The sequence below is a fragment of the Castor canadensis genome, chromosome 3, assembly GCF_047511655.1.
Source record: "Castor canadensis chromosome 3, mCasCan1.hap1v2, whole genome shotgun sequence".
Classification (NCBI taxonomy): Eukaryota; Metazoa; Chordata; class Mammalia; order Rodentia; family Castoridae; genus Castor; species Castor canadensis.
The window spans coordinates 96,232,801-96,248,258 of NC_133388.1; the positions used below are offsets into that span (position 1 = coordinate 96,232,801).

The following is a 15,458-nucleotide window of genomic DNA, read 5'->3' on the forward strand; positions in this document are numbered from 1 at the left end:
AAAACCTCCGGAAATCAGTAAGCTTAACGATCTTTAAGGAGTCTTACTGTTCTAAGAGTCTATTAAATTCAACTGTTAGCTATAAATTTTATGCCAATAATTTCCCTTACTTGATGCTTTTATTACTCCAACATTAAGAATATGAGGAGCCCTTTCTATTCACCATAAATTTTCCCAATTGTTTTCCTATGTAATTGTTTATTAAATTTATTTAAATGAACATTTAATAAATTAAAACAATGCAACTTTTAGTTGTTTTAAGGCTTTTTCTATTTTGTTTTGCTAACTAATCAACCCTTCGCTAGAAAAGTTATTAACCTAAGGCTCATACTGTTATTACTTTCAACTTCTGCCATTTTTCCAGAAAATGCATTTATATGATTACCACCTGTCCTATTCAACTACATAACATGTATCAGGAAATTACTTTACTTTGGGATTGCATGTGTACAAATAAACCCAAGGTTAACCCTTTTTCTCATTTCAAATGAATATCATCTTTTAAAAATTCTTCTGTCAACTATATGTAACAGATGCTTAGACCAAGACATTAGTGACAACATTTTCAAACCAGTAAGTCTGGACATCTTTCTATAAAAAAAAAGCTGAATGGATTTATGAGACAAATAATAAATAAAATATAGAAGGAAATCTAGAGAAATAATCATTTGGTTATTTTCATTAATAAGGAATAAAAATAAAAATAAATGGTAAATAATGGGAATTATAAATCTTTCCAAATCCATGAGAACATGGTACAGTTATCAGTGTAACAGAGATACATTTAGACATAAAATGTACTCAGCAATTCCTATTCATTACATGTCAGAATTTATTTAACAGTTATGTTATACCCCTTGACTTAATAAAAATATGGGACAATTATACATATTTATATCTTCAGAGCAGATAACACAAAATTAATTTTAGCCTAAAAATTAACCTGAGTATTACATAAATTATAGTATAGAATATTAATGGATTTCATGCTACCATCAAAACTTGTGCTATGTAACAAGATAAACATAAACAATGTGGACACAAAAGTCATGTCCACTATTAGAATGGGGACAAAGTTACACACATGCAAATTACAATTAGACTACAAGAATGGAAAAACTATGGAGAGTTTTAAATTTTCTTTCTTTTCTAAACTGTCTTTATTTTGTATTACTTTTATAAACTATAAAACATATGTTTAAGCATGGTTTTGTCCACCTAGAATGTAAACTTTTAAGGTTTAATAAACACTTATAATTAGCTTTAACTCAAGCTGCAATGTAATAATGTTGCCAATTTTTTAGATATAAGAATACTACTTCAAGCATAATACAGAAGTATGGAAAACAAGAAAGAATGAGCATTCATGGGCTTCATTCAAATATTTAGCTCAAAGGCATCATTTACAATTACTTCAACCAATTAAGTCTGTACACTGGAATGCATTATGCATGTGACATGAAATATATTCCCCAAAGTGGGATACTAAGCTTTTAAGTGGGTAAGGTCAAAGGCAAGTTCTAAAGGTCATCTCATGACAAGAGTGCTATTTTTCTCAAATAAAAGTGATAATTTTCATTTTCTGAGAAAAAGAATAATGTAATTTGTCACACTAGACTTTTTTGCAATTTTAGACACAATGATGTCCAAACTAACAATATCCAATAGTTGTTGATGCATCAGAATAAAATCAAGCATTCAAAGTCTTACTTGAATAGAAACAAAGGGACCTAGAAATCACTCCCAACTTCAACCAGTTTGTTCAAGAAACGGAGTGGTGGCAGGAAAGGTAAGTGTAATAAATGTCCAGAAAGGACTATTCATCATCTCAGAAAATGTCAGGTAGATGATAGAAATAGATAGATAGACTTTTAAAGACACAATTTGGCCTTTAGCTGCTCCATATCAACGAACCTTACTTAAATCCTAGCTGTCGACAAGTCATGTATGTATTCAACTCAGTCCATCCATCATCACAGACAGTCACCCACTGTCCCCTGTAGTACACCTCCAAGCAGTCCTCATGGCTGCCTTTCCCACCTGCAAGTCTGATGGCCCCATCTGTGACAAGAAGGAAATACAGAGACTAAGAAAACCAATTATCAAAAAGAAGAAAGAAAAAAATACTTTCATTTTATCAGAAATATCAACATATTCAGGCCTTTCTCTAAGTTTTTTAATAAAGTTTCAACTATGCTCAATAACTTGAGGTCATGACATTGTGTCTAAGTTTGACACAACATATATCTTTCCTGACATTTTTACTCTTATTTTGTGAGTAGAAACAATATTCTGATATAATTCTGAAGTATTTATTTTTATTTCTCTAGATGAAGTAATATTTTGGAAATTTCCCATAACTTCATTCTCCTTAAATTTAAGCAATACTGTTCACTGACATTTAAAAACCAACAAAACATAGTAACATAGAAATAGTTCAAAATTTTAACTGCCAACAAAAATGAAGGCAGAAAAAGCTATTCTGGATAAAGAAAAATCAATCATGTCAATGCTGCTTAGGCATTCACGAGTTACAAAATCTCGGGCACATGTCTTTCTTTTGTTCTTTTATTGATAATACAGATCAGAAATATGAATCTTATTAGTTCAATGAAGAAGGAATTCCCAGAGAATTCTATAAACATTTTCTACACAGATACATAGTACAATAAATTTAATTCCAAAACAAGTAGATTTAAAATCCATTTCCATCCAAAATAATCCAAATACTTCTCCCCCACATAGTCAAATACAAATAATTTGAGTAAAGGTCAAAACTTTCATGAATTCTGGGATCTTTTACAGCAAATTCAGGTCTTTTAGAAAAAGAACCTTTTATTAATATAACATTTTACTGTGTGCAAAGCACTATGACACATATGTCATCTGCCATCACAGCAGTAATACAAGACTATCATCATTTATAAAAAGGTGAAATGGCAGCTCAAGGAAAGAAGTTCTCTGGTATAAATTATAAATTTCTATTGTGTATAAATGTGTTGTGTTGCTAATGAAAACAACAATATATATAGACGTCAGTAAAAAGGTATAAATTCAGTATTCCATGGGCCCTAAGAAGTTATTTTGATTTTTCTTAAAGATTAAACTGAAATTTTTTTCCCCAAGTTCTTTTTACCAAATGTTGCGTTTCAATATGAAATGTCTCTACACAGGCTCATTGTTGAAGGCTTGGTCCCCAAGTGGTAGCACTCTTTTAGGAGTTTCTGGAAACTTTAGGAAGTAAAGCCTAGCTGGAGGAAGCTAGGTCATTGGGGGTGTATCCTTCAGGAGCTATATCTTGTCTTAGCCCCTTCGTCTCTTTCTGCTTTCGGTGGCATGAAATGAGATCCTCTGCCACATGCTTCCTGCATCATGATGTCCTGACATGGACCCAGAAACAGCAACAAAGACTATGGACTAAAACCTCTGATACTATGAGCCAAAATAAATTCTCCCTCCCTTAAAGAATTTTATCAATGAAGTGAAAAAATTAACATATCATAGAAGCAACGGATTTATGATAACCCAACTCCTCTTGCCTTTTAATTTTTTTCCTCTTCCCTCCAAACATGAGTACATAAACACACACAGGCACACATAAATTTGCACTCAGAGATGCCCTTCTTACAACAAATGACCTATTTGGATAGGCATACTGCAATTTGGAATAGTCTGAAAACTGATCATAGCAAAGTTAATTTGGTTTATTAAGCAGTGTGCCTTAACAATCAGAGCAATACAGTTTTGCATCAGTTATAAATGCTTTCTGAAAGTAAGTCAATGAATGGACTAAAGGTGTAATTTAACACCTAATCTCTGGAATTTATCATTGCCCATTGATAAATTATTATTGGGTACCATACACTGCAACAAAGTCATATTTTCTAAACTGGCTATATAGGACTTTTAATAGAAAAATCCCAAAATATCTATGAGTAAGGGGACAGAATTTTAACACATGTTTTGTGTTGATTTATTTTTAGTTTTATTTGGGAGAATTATTCATATGTTCATTTGGTAACAAGGGAAGCTTGTGGCCAGCCCAAGTGGTGCTGAGGGCAGTGGTTGACAGGTTGACACATTAAGGGGGTGAGATTCTTACCCATTAAAGGAGTACAGAACACTCCAGCATCTTCTTTATGGCCACAGTTATGCTCTCCCCAGGAGCTCTTTGGACATTGCTGAATTGAAAGCTCATTCCCAGTGCAGCATACTTCATCCAACATTATCAGCCCAGATCCTTCCCCAAAATATGCTTGATTCCATGCTTTGGCAGTGCCACTGAATAAACGTTAAAAACATAAAGATTGGTCTGACATTTCTTTTACCTCTGATAAAAACATAATTATCAATTCACTTCATAGATTATTCATGACTTTCTATATTGCTTTTTGGTTTTTGTGGTTCTTTCTATTTTCTGCCATTACTCGTGTTTTAAAGACTGCTTAGATATTCCCCAATACTTAACCTCCTTTTCTTTTAGCAGTGGAACTTCAGAATTTTAGGAGGGCCAGTGGCTGTCCAAAATAACACATCCCCCAGCCTCCTCTCCTTCTATATGGATATGTTTGTTTGTTTATGGTAAAATATACGTAACATAAAGTTTATCATTTTATCCATTTTAACTGTAGAGTGCATTCAGTACATTCACAAGGTTGTACAATTATCATCACCATCTATCTCCAGAACTTTTTCATCACCCCCAAAAAAAGTTCTGTACCATAGCGAAATTTTTATGAATGACATTTAGGTAGAAATATTCCCAGTATTACTTCTAGGAAGTATCCTTGTTCCACTTCTGCCCTCTTGCTGACTATAACACAAAGGTGATGACTGGAGCTTGAGAAGCTACCTTGGTCTCTAAGGTGCCATAGTAAGGATGACAGAATTACAAGCAAGTAAGAGTCTGGTGTCCTGATAATTGTGGAACCAACAAACCAGCCTTGAACAGGCTACTTCTGGTTTCTTTCCTTGAAAGAGAAATAAACTCTAAATTAGTTTAAGTTGTTATTATTTTCAGCTCTCAGTTACAGCCAAACATATTTGTAACAAAAACATGTCTTCTCAAATTTCTTTGTAGTACATTAATTTTTCCCACAATTAAAGTGATACCATATCCTAGAACCCCATATTTCAGGGAAGGTCATGATCACCTGTCAAATGATTAATGACTTTAGGAATTGCATTTTTAGCCCTGTTTAGCTTTTTAACATTTAGACTATAGCATTTATGCTTTTAGTTTGTTTTCGAATTACATTGAATATACCCCTTATTATTTCAGATGTTTTTTTTCTCATATTAACTAACATCTTGAGAATTTACAAAAAATATATTGAAGTTTCCTAAATGGTTGTAATAACCTGGTAATGATAAAATCTTAGTCAACATTATGGCTCAAAAGGAGCTTGTTTGACTAGTTTTAGTAGACATTGTGGACGTTTCTTTTAAGAGCACATGTATGAAAAAAAACCCTCTATAAACACCATTAAAGCAAGTACTTAGAAAATGTCCATTCCATTATCATCTGGAATAATTTCTGTTCAAAATTCAGAGAGTATGCAAAGAAGAACAATAAAGGAATATTTATAGAAAGAGATATGAAGGAAGCAGAGAAAAGAAAAAAGTAGATTTCCTTTCTTGTTTAAGCAGAATATTCTTGTGGAGTTAAAATTTAAAAATCTAGAACCCAGACACTTGAATTGCTCTCCAACATTTGTGGAACAGTGGGCTCTGTCCAGTCTGTCCTGACAAATATTAAAGACTAATATCTAGATATCTAACTAAATATCTCATATTTAATGGAGTAAATGTGACAAAACATAACAAAAGGATCCCAACACAAATGATACTGTCAGAATGACTTAATTTTGTGAATGATTTTTTTGTTTTGTTAAAGGAAATGTAACCACAGATCCAAAAGGCATTTCTACTTCAATGGAAAGAAGCAATACATTCTCATTTTATAATATTGCCTTAAATGCTTTCAGTTGTTTCAAGATATGTCTTTGTGTCTACAGAAGAGTAAATGGCAGTCAAAAATCTTCATACACAGTGTAGTTTCTCCTTACCCATGAGGGCTATGTTCTGAGATCCCAAGCAGATGCCTGAAACTGAAGGTATTACAAAACCCTGTACATGCCATTTTTTTTCCTATACATATATACCTAGGATAAAGTTAAATTTGAAAAGTTGGCATAGTAAGAAATTAATAATGACAATTTTTGATAAAATAGAACAATTATAACAACATATTGCAATAAAAGTGTCACATATGTGCCCTCTCACATATCTTACTGAATGATGCTCACCCGTTTTGCAATGATGTGAGATGTGTCAATGCTTTACATAAAGAGATGAAGGCAATGATGTAGGCATTGTGAGATGGTGTTAGGCTATTACATGAGGGTTACTTGAACACAAGTATTGTGATACCATGACAATCAGTCTCACTACCAAAAGTGCTACCAAATGATTTATGGGAGGTAAGTATATAGTGTAGATATTCTGGACAAAGGGATGATTCACACCCAAAGCCAGACATAGCAAGGCAGTACAAGATTCATCCTATTACTAAGAATGGCAATTTAAAATTTATGAATTGCTAGCATGTGTGAGTTCTGAGTTCAACCTCTAACACCAATAAAAAAATGTGTAAATACATAAACTATGAATTGTTTAATTCCTGAATTTCCCATTGAATATTTTCAGACTTCAGATAACTCAAACCATGCAAAATAAAACCACAAGTAAGGGGAAACTACTAAGTTGCTGTATGTGTCTGAAAGCTTAGGCTTTTGAAGCTGAATTCTTTAAGAGGAAATGTCCATGTAGATACAGACTATGTATTCAGATCTGGCTCTACTCTCAGCAACCTGGACAACCCTTGCAAAGTTACTAAGGCCTCCCAGGTCTAAGATATTGTATTTGAACAAAGGATGATATGGAGGGAGGACTTCAACTAACACAAATTAGGAGCTCAATAAATCTGACTCCATTCTCTGGTAAGGAGTTCCCTCCCAACAGTTAATGAGTACACATTGGTCACTGCTAAGCAATTTATCTAAATACCATGGTGTTTACTGTAAAAAAACACCATGGCTTTTTCCCAAAATAGGTTGAGTACAGAGTGGTGAGGAAGGGAGAATTGATCAGTATTTTAGTATTTTCTGCTCTTAATTTTGTAAATTTGTTTTATGTATTTAAAATTAATTTTTAACAGAACATGTATGGAAGTAATTCATAGCCTATAAGACATTGAATATGTTATTTTTTAACCACAGATTATAATTTGTCCAAAAGCCCATTAACCTATGACTTACATCACTGTAGACTCTTGTAGTAGAGATATTTTACAAAGAAAGCTGGGTAATGGTGAATGCTTGTATACTCAGCATTTGGGAGGCAGGAGGATTGCTAGTTAGGGAGACTATCTCAAAAAAACAACAGTAACAACAATTCTCTCACACACAAAAAAAGATTGTAGTTGACTAAACAAAACTTTTTGTGCCAAGAAAGCATTAATGTTTCTACAAAAATATTTTTTAAATTGACATGATCTTGTAAGAATAGTCTACATGGCTGTGAAGAAATTCCAATGTTTGAAATGTTACTGCAAGTAAAAGATAATTCTCTCCAAAATAAAATGCATTCATGTAATATTTACTGGATTAAACAAGAGAGTAGTTTAATACCCACAGAAAAAACAACTCAAAATTTGGGTAGACGCTGCAAGTAACTTCCAGAATTTGGAGGGGAAGGTTAAGTAACAAAAATTTACTGCTTTAGATATGCTAACATTGGTTCAGAGAAGGGAGTTGCTTGGAGTTGTGTGTGTGTGTTACCTGTGACTTTGTTTAGAGGGGCATCCAGGACAACAGAGGAGAAGCCCTAACTGGTGGCTCTAGAAGTCAGGTCAAATCCTGAATGTGGAGGATCCAAAATGGAGACTGGGACACAGACACAGACTGCATGAGCTCCATGAATCAGGGACCTTGCCAAGACACTGGAGACACACGTGCCTAAAGCTTTGGCACTCTGAACCCCGAGCCTGTGAAAGGATTCTTCATTCCACAATATACTGAAAGAAAAGGCGGGCCACCACCCCCATGCCACCACTCCCTGCCAGCCTGTGGGCCTGCAGGGCTTCCATCCCATGGGCCCACTGGGCCACCTCCCATCAGCCCACTGGGCCTCCACCAAGTGGGCTCGCCAGGCCACCATCACCACAAGAGGGCTCCAACACCACCAGACGCCAGCTCCAAACATGTCTAGGAGACACAGGCAAATATGACTGGATGCTAAAGGAATAACAACCAGAACTACTAAGACTGAAATTCTACTGTTCCTTAACTAGGGATATTTTTTTGCTTTTGCTTTTTTCTCCTTCTTTCTTGGTTTTGTTAGCTTTACTATTGTAAGTTAGCTAATACTAAATTACACAGAGACCAGGGACAGAAACAGGACCAAGTGGAAGGATGGGAAAGTGAAAAAGGGATGGAAACCATTCTCCCCCCAAAAATAAATTAATACAAGATTCAGAGGGAAATGAAGAAAACAAATACACAGATCCAGACTCCAGCAAAACAAAGATAAACTAAGCCAAGAAACCCAACGAACCCTACAAGAACACTCTGAAAGAAGAAATCCTGCAAGTAATCAATGAGAATTTCATAGAGATGTTACTAGAAATGGTCAACCAAAACATACAGGAGGCACTCAAGAAATTCCAAGACAACAAAAATAAAGAATATGAGAAAATACAAGAACAAATAAATGAAATCATAGGAGCCCTAAATAACCACCAAAGTGAAACAGAGAAGACCATAAATAGAGAGATAAATGAATTAAGGATAATATTAAAGAGGAAGTGACCCACCATATGGAAAACCTCAGAAATAAGAATGAAACAGAAATATAAAACAAAATGGAAGGCCACTCCAGCACACTAGAAACAAGCAGAAGACAGAATCTCAGAACTCAAAGATGAAATGGTAATTAAAGGAAAAACTGAAGCACTATTAGTCAGACAACTCAAGGCCTATGAAAGGAATATTCAAGGACTCACTGACTCCATCAAAAGACCAAACCTGAGAATCATGGCCATTGAAGGAGAATAGGTGAAAGCAAAAGGAATTCATAATATATTCAACAAAATAATAACAGAAAATTTCCCAAATCTAGAGAAAACTATGCCCATTCAGGTACAGGAAGCCTCCAGGACACCAAACAGACTTGACCAAAATAGAACTACCCCCTCAACATATTATCATTAAAACAAGCACAGAGAATAGAGAAAGAATATCGAAGGCTGTAAGAAAGAAAAAACAAATAACATACAAAGGAAAACCCATCAAAATCACAGATTTCTCAATGGAAACCTTAAAAGCAAGAAGAGCATGAAGTGAGGTCTTCTGGGCACTGAATAAAAATAACTTCAACCCTAGGATACTTTACCCAGCAAAAGTATCATTCAAAATAGATGGAGCAATATAAGTCTTCCATGATAAGCAGAAACTAAAACAATATATGACCACCAAGCCACCACTACAAAAGATTCTCCAAGGAATTCTGCACACAGAAAGTGAAAGCAAACAAAACCATGAAAGGGCAGGCAGTACCAAACCACAGGAGAAGAAAAGGCAAGAAAGTAGAGAGTAACAATGATTCAGCTGCACACAATCAAACCCTTAAACAACAAAGACAACTAAATGACAGGAATCACCATGTACCTATCAATACAAACACTGAATGTTAATGGACTCAACTCTGCCATCAAAAGACACCATTTGACAAGCTGGATTAAAAAGGAAGATGTAACAACTTGCTGCCAACAGGAGACCCATCTCATCGACAGAAATAAGCACTGGCTGACAGTGAAAGGCTGGAAGAAGATTTACCAAGCAAATGGCCCCTGAAAACAGGCAGGAGTAGCAATACTTACCTCAGACAAAGTAGACTTGAAACTTATATTGATCAAATGAGATAAAGAAGGACACTCCATACTAATAAAAGGAAAAATACACCAAAAGGAAATAACAATTATCAACTTTTATGCACCTAATGTCAATGCACCTAATTTCATCAAACATACTCTGAAGGACCTAAAAACATATATAGACTCCAACACAGTGGTAGTGGGAGACTTTAATACCCCCCTGTCACCACCAGATAGGTCATCCAAACAAAAAATCAATAAAGAAATTCTAGAACTAAATCACACCATAGATCAAATGGACCTCGCTGATGTCTACAGAATATTTCATCCAACTTCTACACAATATACATTCTTCTCAGCAGCTCATGGAACCTTCTCCAAAATAGATCATATCTTAGGTCACAAAGCAAGCCTCAGCAAGTATAAGAAAATAGAAATAATACCATGCATTCTATCTGATCACAATGCATTAAACTAGAAATCAACAACAAAAACAACAGTAAAAACATGCAAACAATTGGAAGCTGAATGACACATTGATGAAATAAAAGAGGATATTAAAAGGTTCCTGGAAGTTAATGAAAATGAAACACTACCTACCAGAACCTATGGGACACAGCAAAGGCAGTCCTAAGAGGAAAGTTAATAGCCATGAGTGCATATATTAAAAGGTCAGAAAGATCTCACATCAGTGACCTAATGCTACATCTCAAACTCCTAGAAAAACAAGAACAAGCAAATCCCAAAACAAGCAGAAGTAGAGAAATAATAAAAATAAGGGCTGAAATCAATAAAATAGAAACAAAAAAAATATAAAGAATCAATGAAACAAAAAGCTGGTTCTTCGAAAAAATAAATAAGATCAACAGACCCCTGGCAAATCTGACTAAAATGAGGAGAGAAAAAATCCAAATCAGTAACATCAGAAATGTAAAAGGGGAGATAACAACAAACACCATGGAAGTCCAAGAAATCATCAGAGACCTCTTTGAGAACCTATATTCTAATAAATATGAAAATCTTAAAGAAATGGACAGATTTCTAGATACTTACAACCATCCAAAACTGAACCAAGGGGATATTAATCACCTGAATAGATCTATAACACAAAATGAAATTGAAGCAGCAATAAAGAGTCTCCCAAAAAAGAAAAGTCCAGGACCTGATGGATTCTCTGCTGAATTCTATCAAACGTTAAAAGAAGAACTAATACCAACCCTCCTTAAACTGTTCCGTGAAATAGAAAGGGACGGAACACTACTTAACTCATTTTATGAAGCCAATATTACTCTCATCCCCAAACCAGACAAAGACACCTCCAAAAAGGAGAACTACAGGCCAATTCCCTTAATGAACATAGTTGCAGAAATCCTCAATAAAATAATAGCAAAACGAATCCAACAACACATCAGAAAGATCATACACCATGACCAACTGGGCTTCATCCCAGGGATGCAAGGATGGTTCAACATATGCAAATCTGTGAATGTAATACAGCACATTAATAAAAGCAAAGACAAAAACCACTTGATCATCTCAATAGATGCAGAAAAGCCTTTGACAAGATCCAATACCACTTCATGATAAAAGCTCTAAGAAAACTAGGAATAGAAGGAATGTTCCTCAACATTGTAAAGGCTAAATATGACAACCTACAGCCAACATCATGCTTAATGGTGAAAAACTAAAACCATTTCCCCTAAAATCAGGAATAAGACAAGGGTGCCCACTATCCCCACTCCTATTAAACATAGTCCTGGAATTCCTAGCCAGAGCAATTAGGCAAGAAGAAGAAATAAAAGGAATACAAATAAGTAAAGAAACTGTGAAAATATCCCTACTTTCAGATGATATGATCCTATACCAAAAAGACCCAAAAAACTCCTAGACACCATAAACAGCTATAGCAAGGTGGCAGGATACAAAATCAAATTACAAAAATTATGAGCTTTTCTATACACCAACAATGAACAAACTGAGAAGGAATATATGGAAACAATTCCATTTACAGTAGCCTCAAAAAAAATCAAATACCTAAGAGTAAACTTAACAAAGGATGCAAATGACCTCTGCAAGGAGAACGACAAACCCCTGAAGAAAGAGATCGAGGAAGACTACAGAAGATAGAAAGATCTCCCATGCTCATGGACTGGTAGAATCAACATAGTAAAAATGGCTATACTATCAAAAGCAATCTACATGTTTAATGCAATTCTCATCAAAATCCCAATGACTTTCATCACAGAGATAGAAAAATCTACCCTAAAGTTCATTTGGAATGCGAGAGACCAAGAATAGCCAAGGCAATAAATACTCAGCAAAAAGAACAATGCTGGAGGTTTTACAATACCCAACTTCAAACTACATTACAAAGCAATAGCAATAAAAACAGTATGATACTTATAAAAAAACAGACAGAGTAGAGGACCTGGATATGAATCCACACAACTATATCCACCTTATTTTTGATAATGGTGCCAAAAATATACAATGGAGAAAAGACAGCCTCTTCAACAAATGTTGCTGGGAAAAGTGGTTACCCGTCTACAAGAAACTGAAACTAGATCCATGTTTATCACTCTGTACTACTATCAACTCAAAATGGATCAAGGACCTTAATATCAGACCCCAAACTCTGAAGTTAGTACTGGAAGGAGCAGGAAACACTCTGGAAATAACAGGTATAGGCAAGGACTTCCTCAATAGAACCCCAGCAGCTTAGTAACGAAGAGAAAGAATGGACAAATGGGATTACGTAAAATTAAAAGGCTTCTGCACAACAAAAGAAATGGTCTCTAAACTGAAGAGACCACCCACAGAGTAGGAGAAAATATTTGCCAGCTATACATCAAAGGACTGAAAACCAGAATATACAGCGAACTTAAGAAACTAAACTCTCCCAAAATCAATGAACCAATAAAGAAATGGGCAACTGAACTAAACAGAACTTTCTCAAAAGAAGAAATTCAAATGGCCAAAAACCACAGGAAAAAATGCTCACCATCTCTAGCCATAAAGGAAATGCAGATCAAAACCACACTAAGATTCCACCTCACCCCTGTTAAAATAGCCATCATCAAAACACCACCTACCACAGGTGTTGGTGAGGATGTGGGGAAAAGGAACCCTCATACTGCTGGTGGGAATGCAAGCTGGTGCAACCACTCTGGAAAAAAATTTGAAGGCTCCTTAAAAATCTAAACATAGATCTGCCATATGATCCAGCAATCCCACTCCTGGAAATATATCCAAAAGTATGCTACAGGCTACTCCAAAGGCACCTGCACACCCATATTTATTGCAGCACTATTCACAATAGCCAAGTTATGGAAACAACGAAGATGCCCCACTATTGATGAATGGATTAAGAAAATGTGGCATTTATACACAATGGAATTCTACTCAGTCATGAAGAAGAATGAAGTCTTATCATTCGCAAGCAAATGGAAGGAACTGAAGAACATCATTCTGAGCAAGGTTAGCCAGGCTCAGAGGACCAAAAATCGTATGTTCTCCCTCATATGCAGACTTTAGATCTAGGGCAAATACACCAATGTTGTTGGACTTGGGTCACATGACAAGGGGAGAACACATACTGGAGGTATGAGAATAGGTAGAAAACCCAAAACATGAAAGCATTTGATGTCCCCACTCCAGAGGAACTAATACAGACACCTTAAAGTGACAGAGGTCAATATGAGAAGGGGATCAGGAACCAGTGTAAAGATCAGTTAGAGATGAATCAACTTGGATTGTAACATATTTGTACATGGAAGCAATGCTAAGAATCTCTCTGTATAGCTATCCTTAACTAGCAAAAACGCTTTGTCTTTCTTATTATTCTTATGTCTTCTCTTCAACAAAATTAGAGATAAGAGCAGAACAGGTTCTGCCTGGAAGCAAGGGGGTTGGGTGGCAGGGGGAAGAAATGACCCAAACAATGTATGCACATGTGAATAAATGAATAAAAAAAATCCTGAATGCCACTTATTTAAATATTACATGTGAACTAAGAATGACTTTTACATTTTATAAATAGTTGAGGGAAAATTAAAATGAGAACGCAATTTGTGACATGTAAAAATCCAACCTAACTCAAATTTCAGTGTCTGAAGATAGAATTATATTGGAACACTCATTCCTAAGTTATTGTCTAAGGCTACTTTTGTGCTAAAATAGCACAGCTGAGTTGTTGCAAAGCTTAAAATACTATCATCTGGCCCTTTAAAGAAAGAGTTAAAAAAAAAAAACAGAAAGAGTTTGCAAACCACTACTCTAGAGGAAAAAGATTAATGAAGGCAAAAATGGAAACTGACTTAGAATCACGGGGGGTTGGAGAACACAAGAGGAGAAGGACTGGAGGTAACAGGATGACTGATGCAGGTCATGGGGAAGCCAGACAGGAAAACTTAGAAAAAGGCAGATCAACAGTCTCCTTGGATCTTGGCCCTGAGATAAATACCAGGAAAGGAAAATGTCTATTAAGGAAAATTTCAGTGGGGGCAATTCATTGAACCATGATAGGGTCTTATGAGAAAACCTGGGACCAATATGAGATAATATAAAACTTGATCCCAAAGTCACAAAAGAAATAAAAATGAAATCCAGATTTTTTTTTAGTGAAAGAGGAAAGAAAGACCCACACAGATAGAGAAAGAGACAGACAGAAAGATAGAAGAAGGGAGGAAAGAAAGAAAGAAAAAAAGAATGCTAAAAAGTCACTGAACTAAAACAATAGAAACATACTTCCTACAATGTTGGATGCAGGAGAGGATTTCCTGAGCAAGACCAGAAGCCTAGACAGAAGTCAGGAAACAAAAGACTAACAAATTAAAAAGTTAAATTTAACCACATACAAATTGATAGCCATCACACAGCAAAGCACATCATGATCAGAGATAAACCAACAGAAAAAATATCTGCAACATACAACAACTACCAAACAAATCCTCCATTAATTATTAATTAATTAAAAGCAATCAATTTGGAAGAAACAGGGCTATGAAAAGGAACAGAGTATTCAAAAAAAGAATTATATGTGGCCACTGACCTTATAATAAGATTCACAGCTTACTAGTAGTCAAATTAAAACAAAAATAAGGTATTCTTACCTAGGACATATTTTGGAGATTTATACAATTAATTTCATTTTCATACAATATGAAGGATAAAAAGTAACAAAGTAAAGGCTTTTTGTTCCCTAGAAAAAAAAATAGCAACCCTTAAAATCGCCCGTAGGCTAGACATGACTCCAGATGGGACAAGACAGCTGAACTACATGGTGTTTCAGATGCTTTAGTGACTGTGTGGCACAGCTTCTAAGAAAAAGCAAAAGGTCTGGTTAATTGCTTCTGAACAGGGTTCCTTCCTTGAGGAAGAGCACAGGATAGAAGAGTAGAAACCCTAAATAGTGACTCTGAGGAAAGTTAGCCCTGGTAAAATCTGCTCATAAAACTCACTCTTGTGTTTAATTTTCTTCGTTATACATTTCTATGTTTTCATTGAAACAATATCACTTTAATGA

The 15,458-nt window shown here is 35.2% G+C and overlaps 1 protein-coding gene across 1 annotated transcript in view; it reads right to left on the reverse strand.

Moving 5' to 3' along the window:
* The window catches only part of LOC141421633 (neurotrypsin-like), a 60,918-nt gene that overhangs the window by 11,154 nt on the left and 34,306 nt on the right, over positions 1-15,458 (reverse strand). The window contains exons 3-4 of the mRNA XM_074068484.1: positions 4,103-4,281; positions 1,915-2,061 (exon numbers count right to left, since the gene is read on the reverse strand). Of these exons, the coding sequence (XP_073924585.1) occupies positions 1,916-2,061; positions 4,103-4,281 (325 nt within the window). The 3' untranslated portion in view covers position 1,915. The remainder of the gene's footprint in view (positions 1-1,914; positions 2,062-4,102; positions 4,282-15,458) is intronic.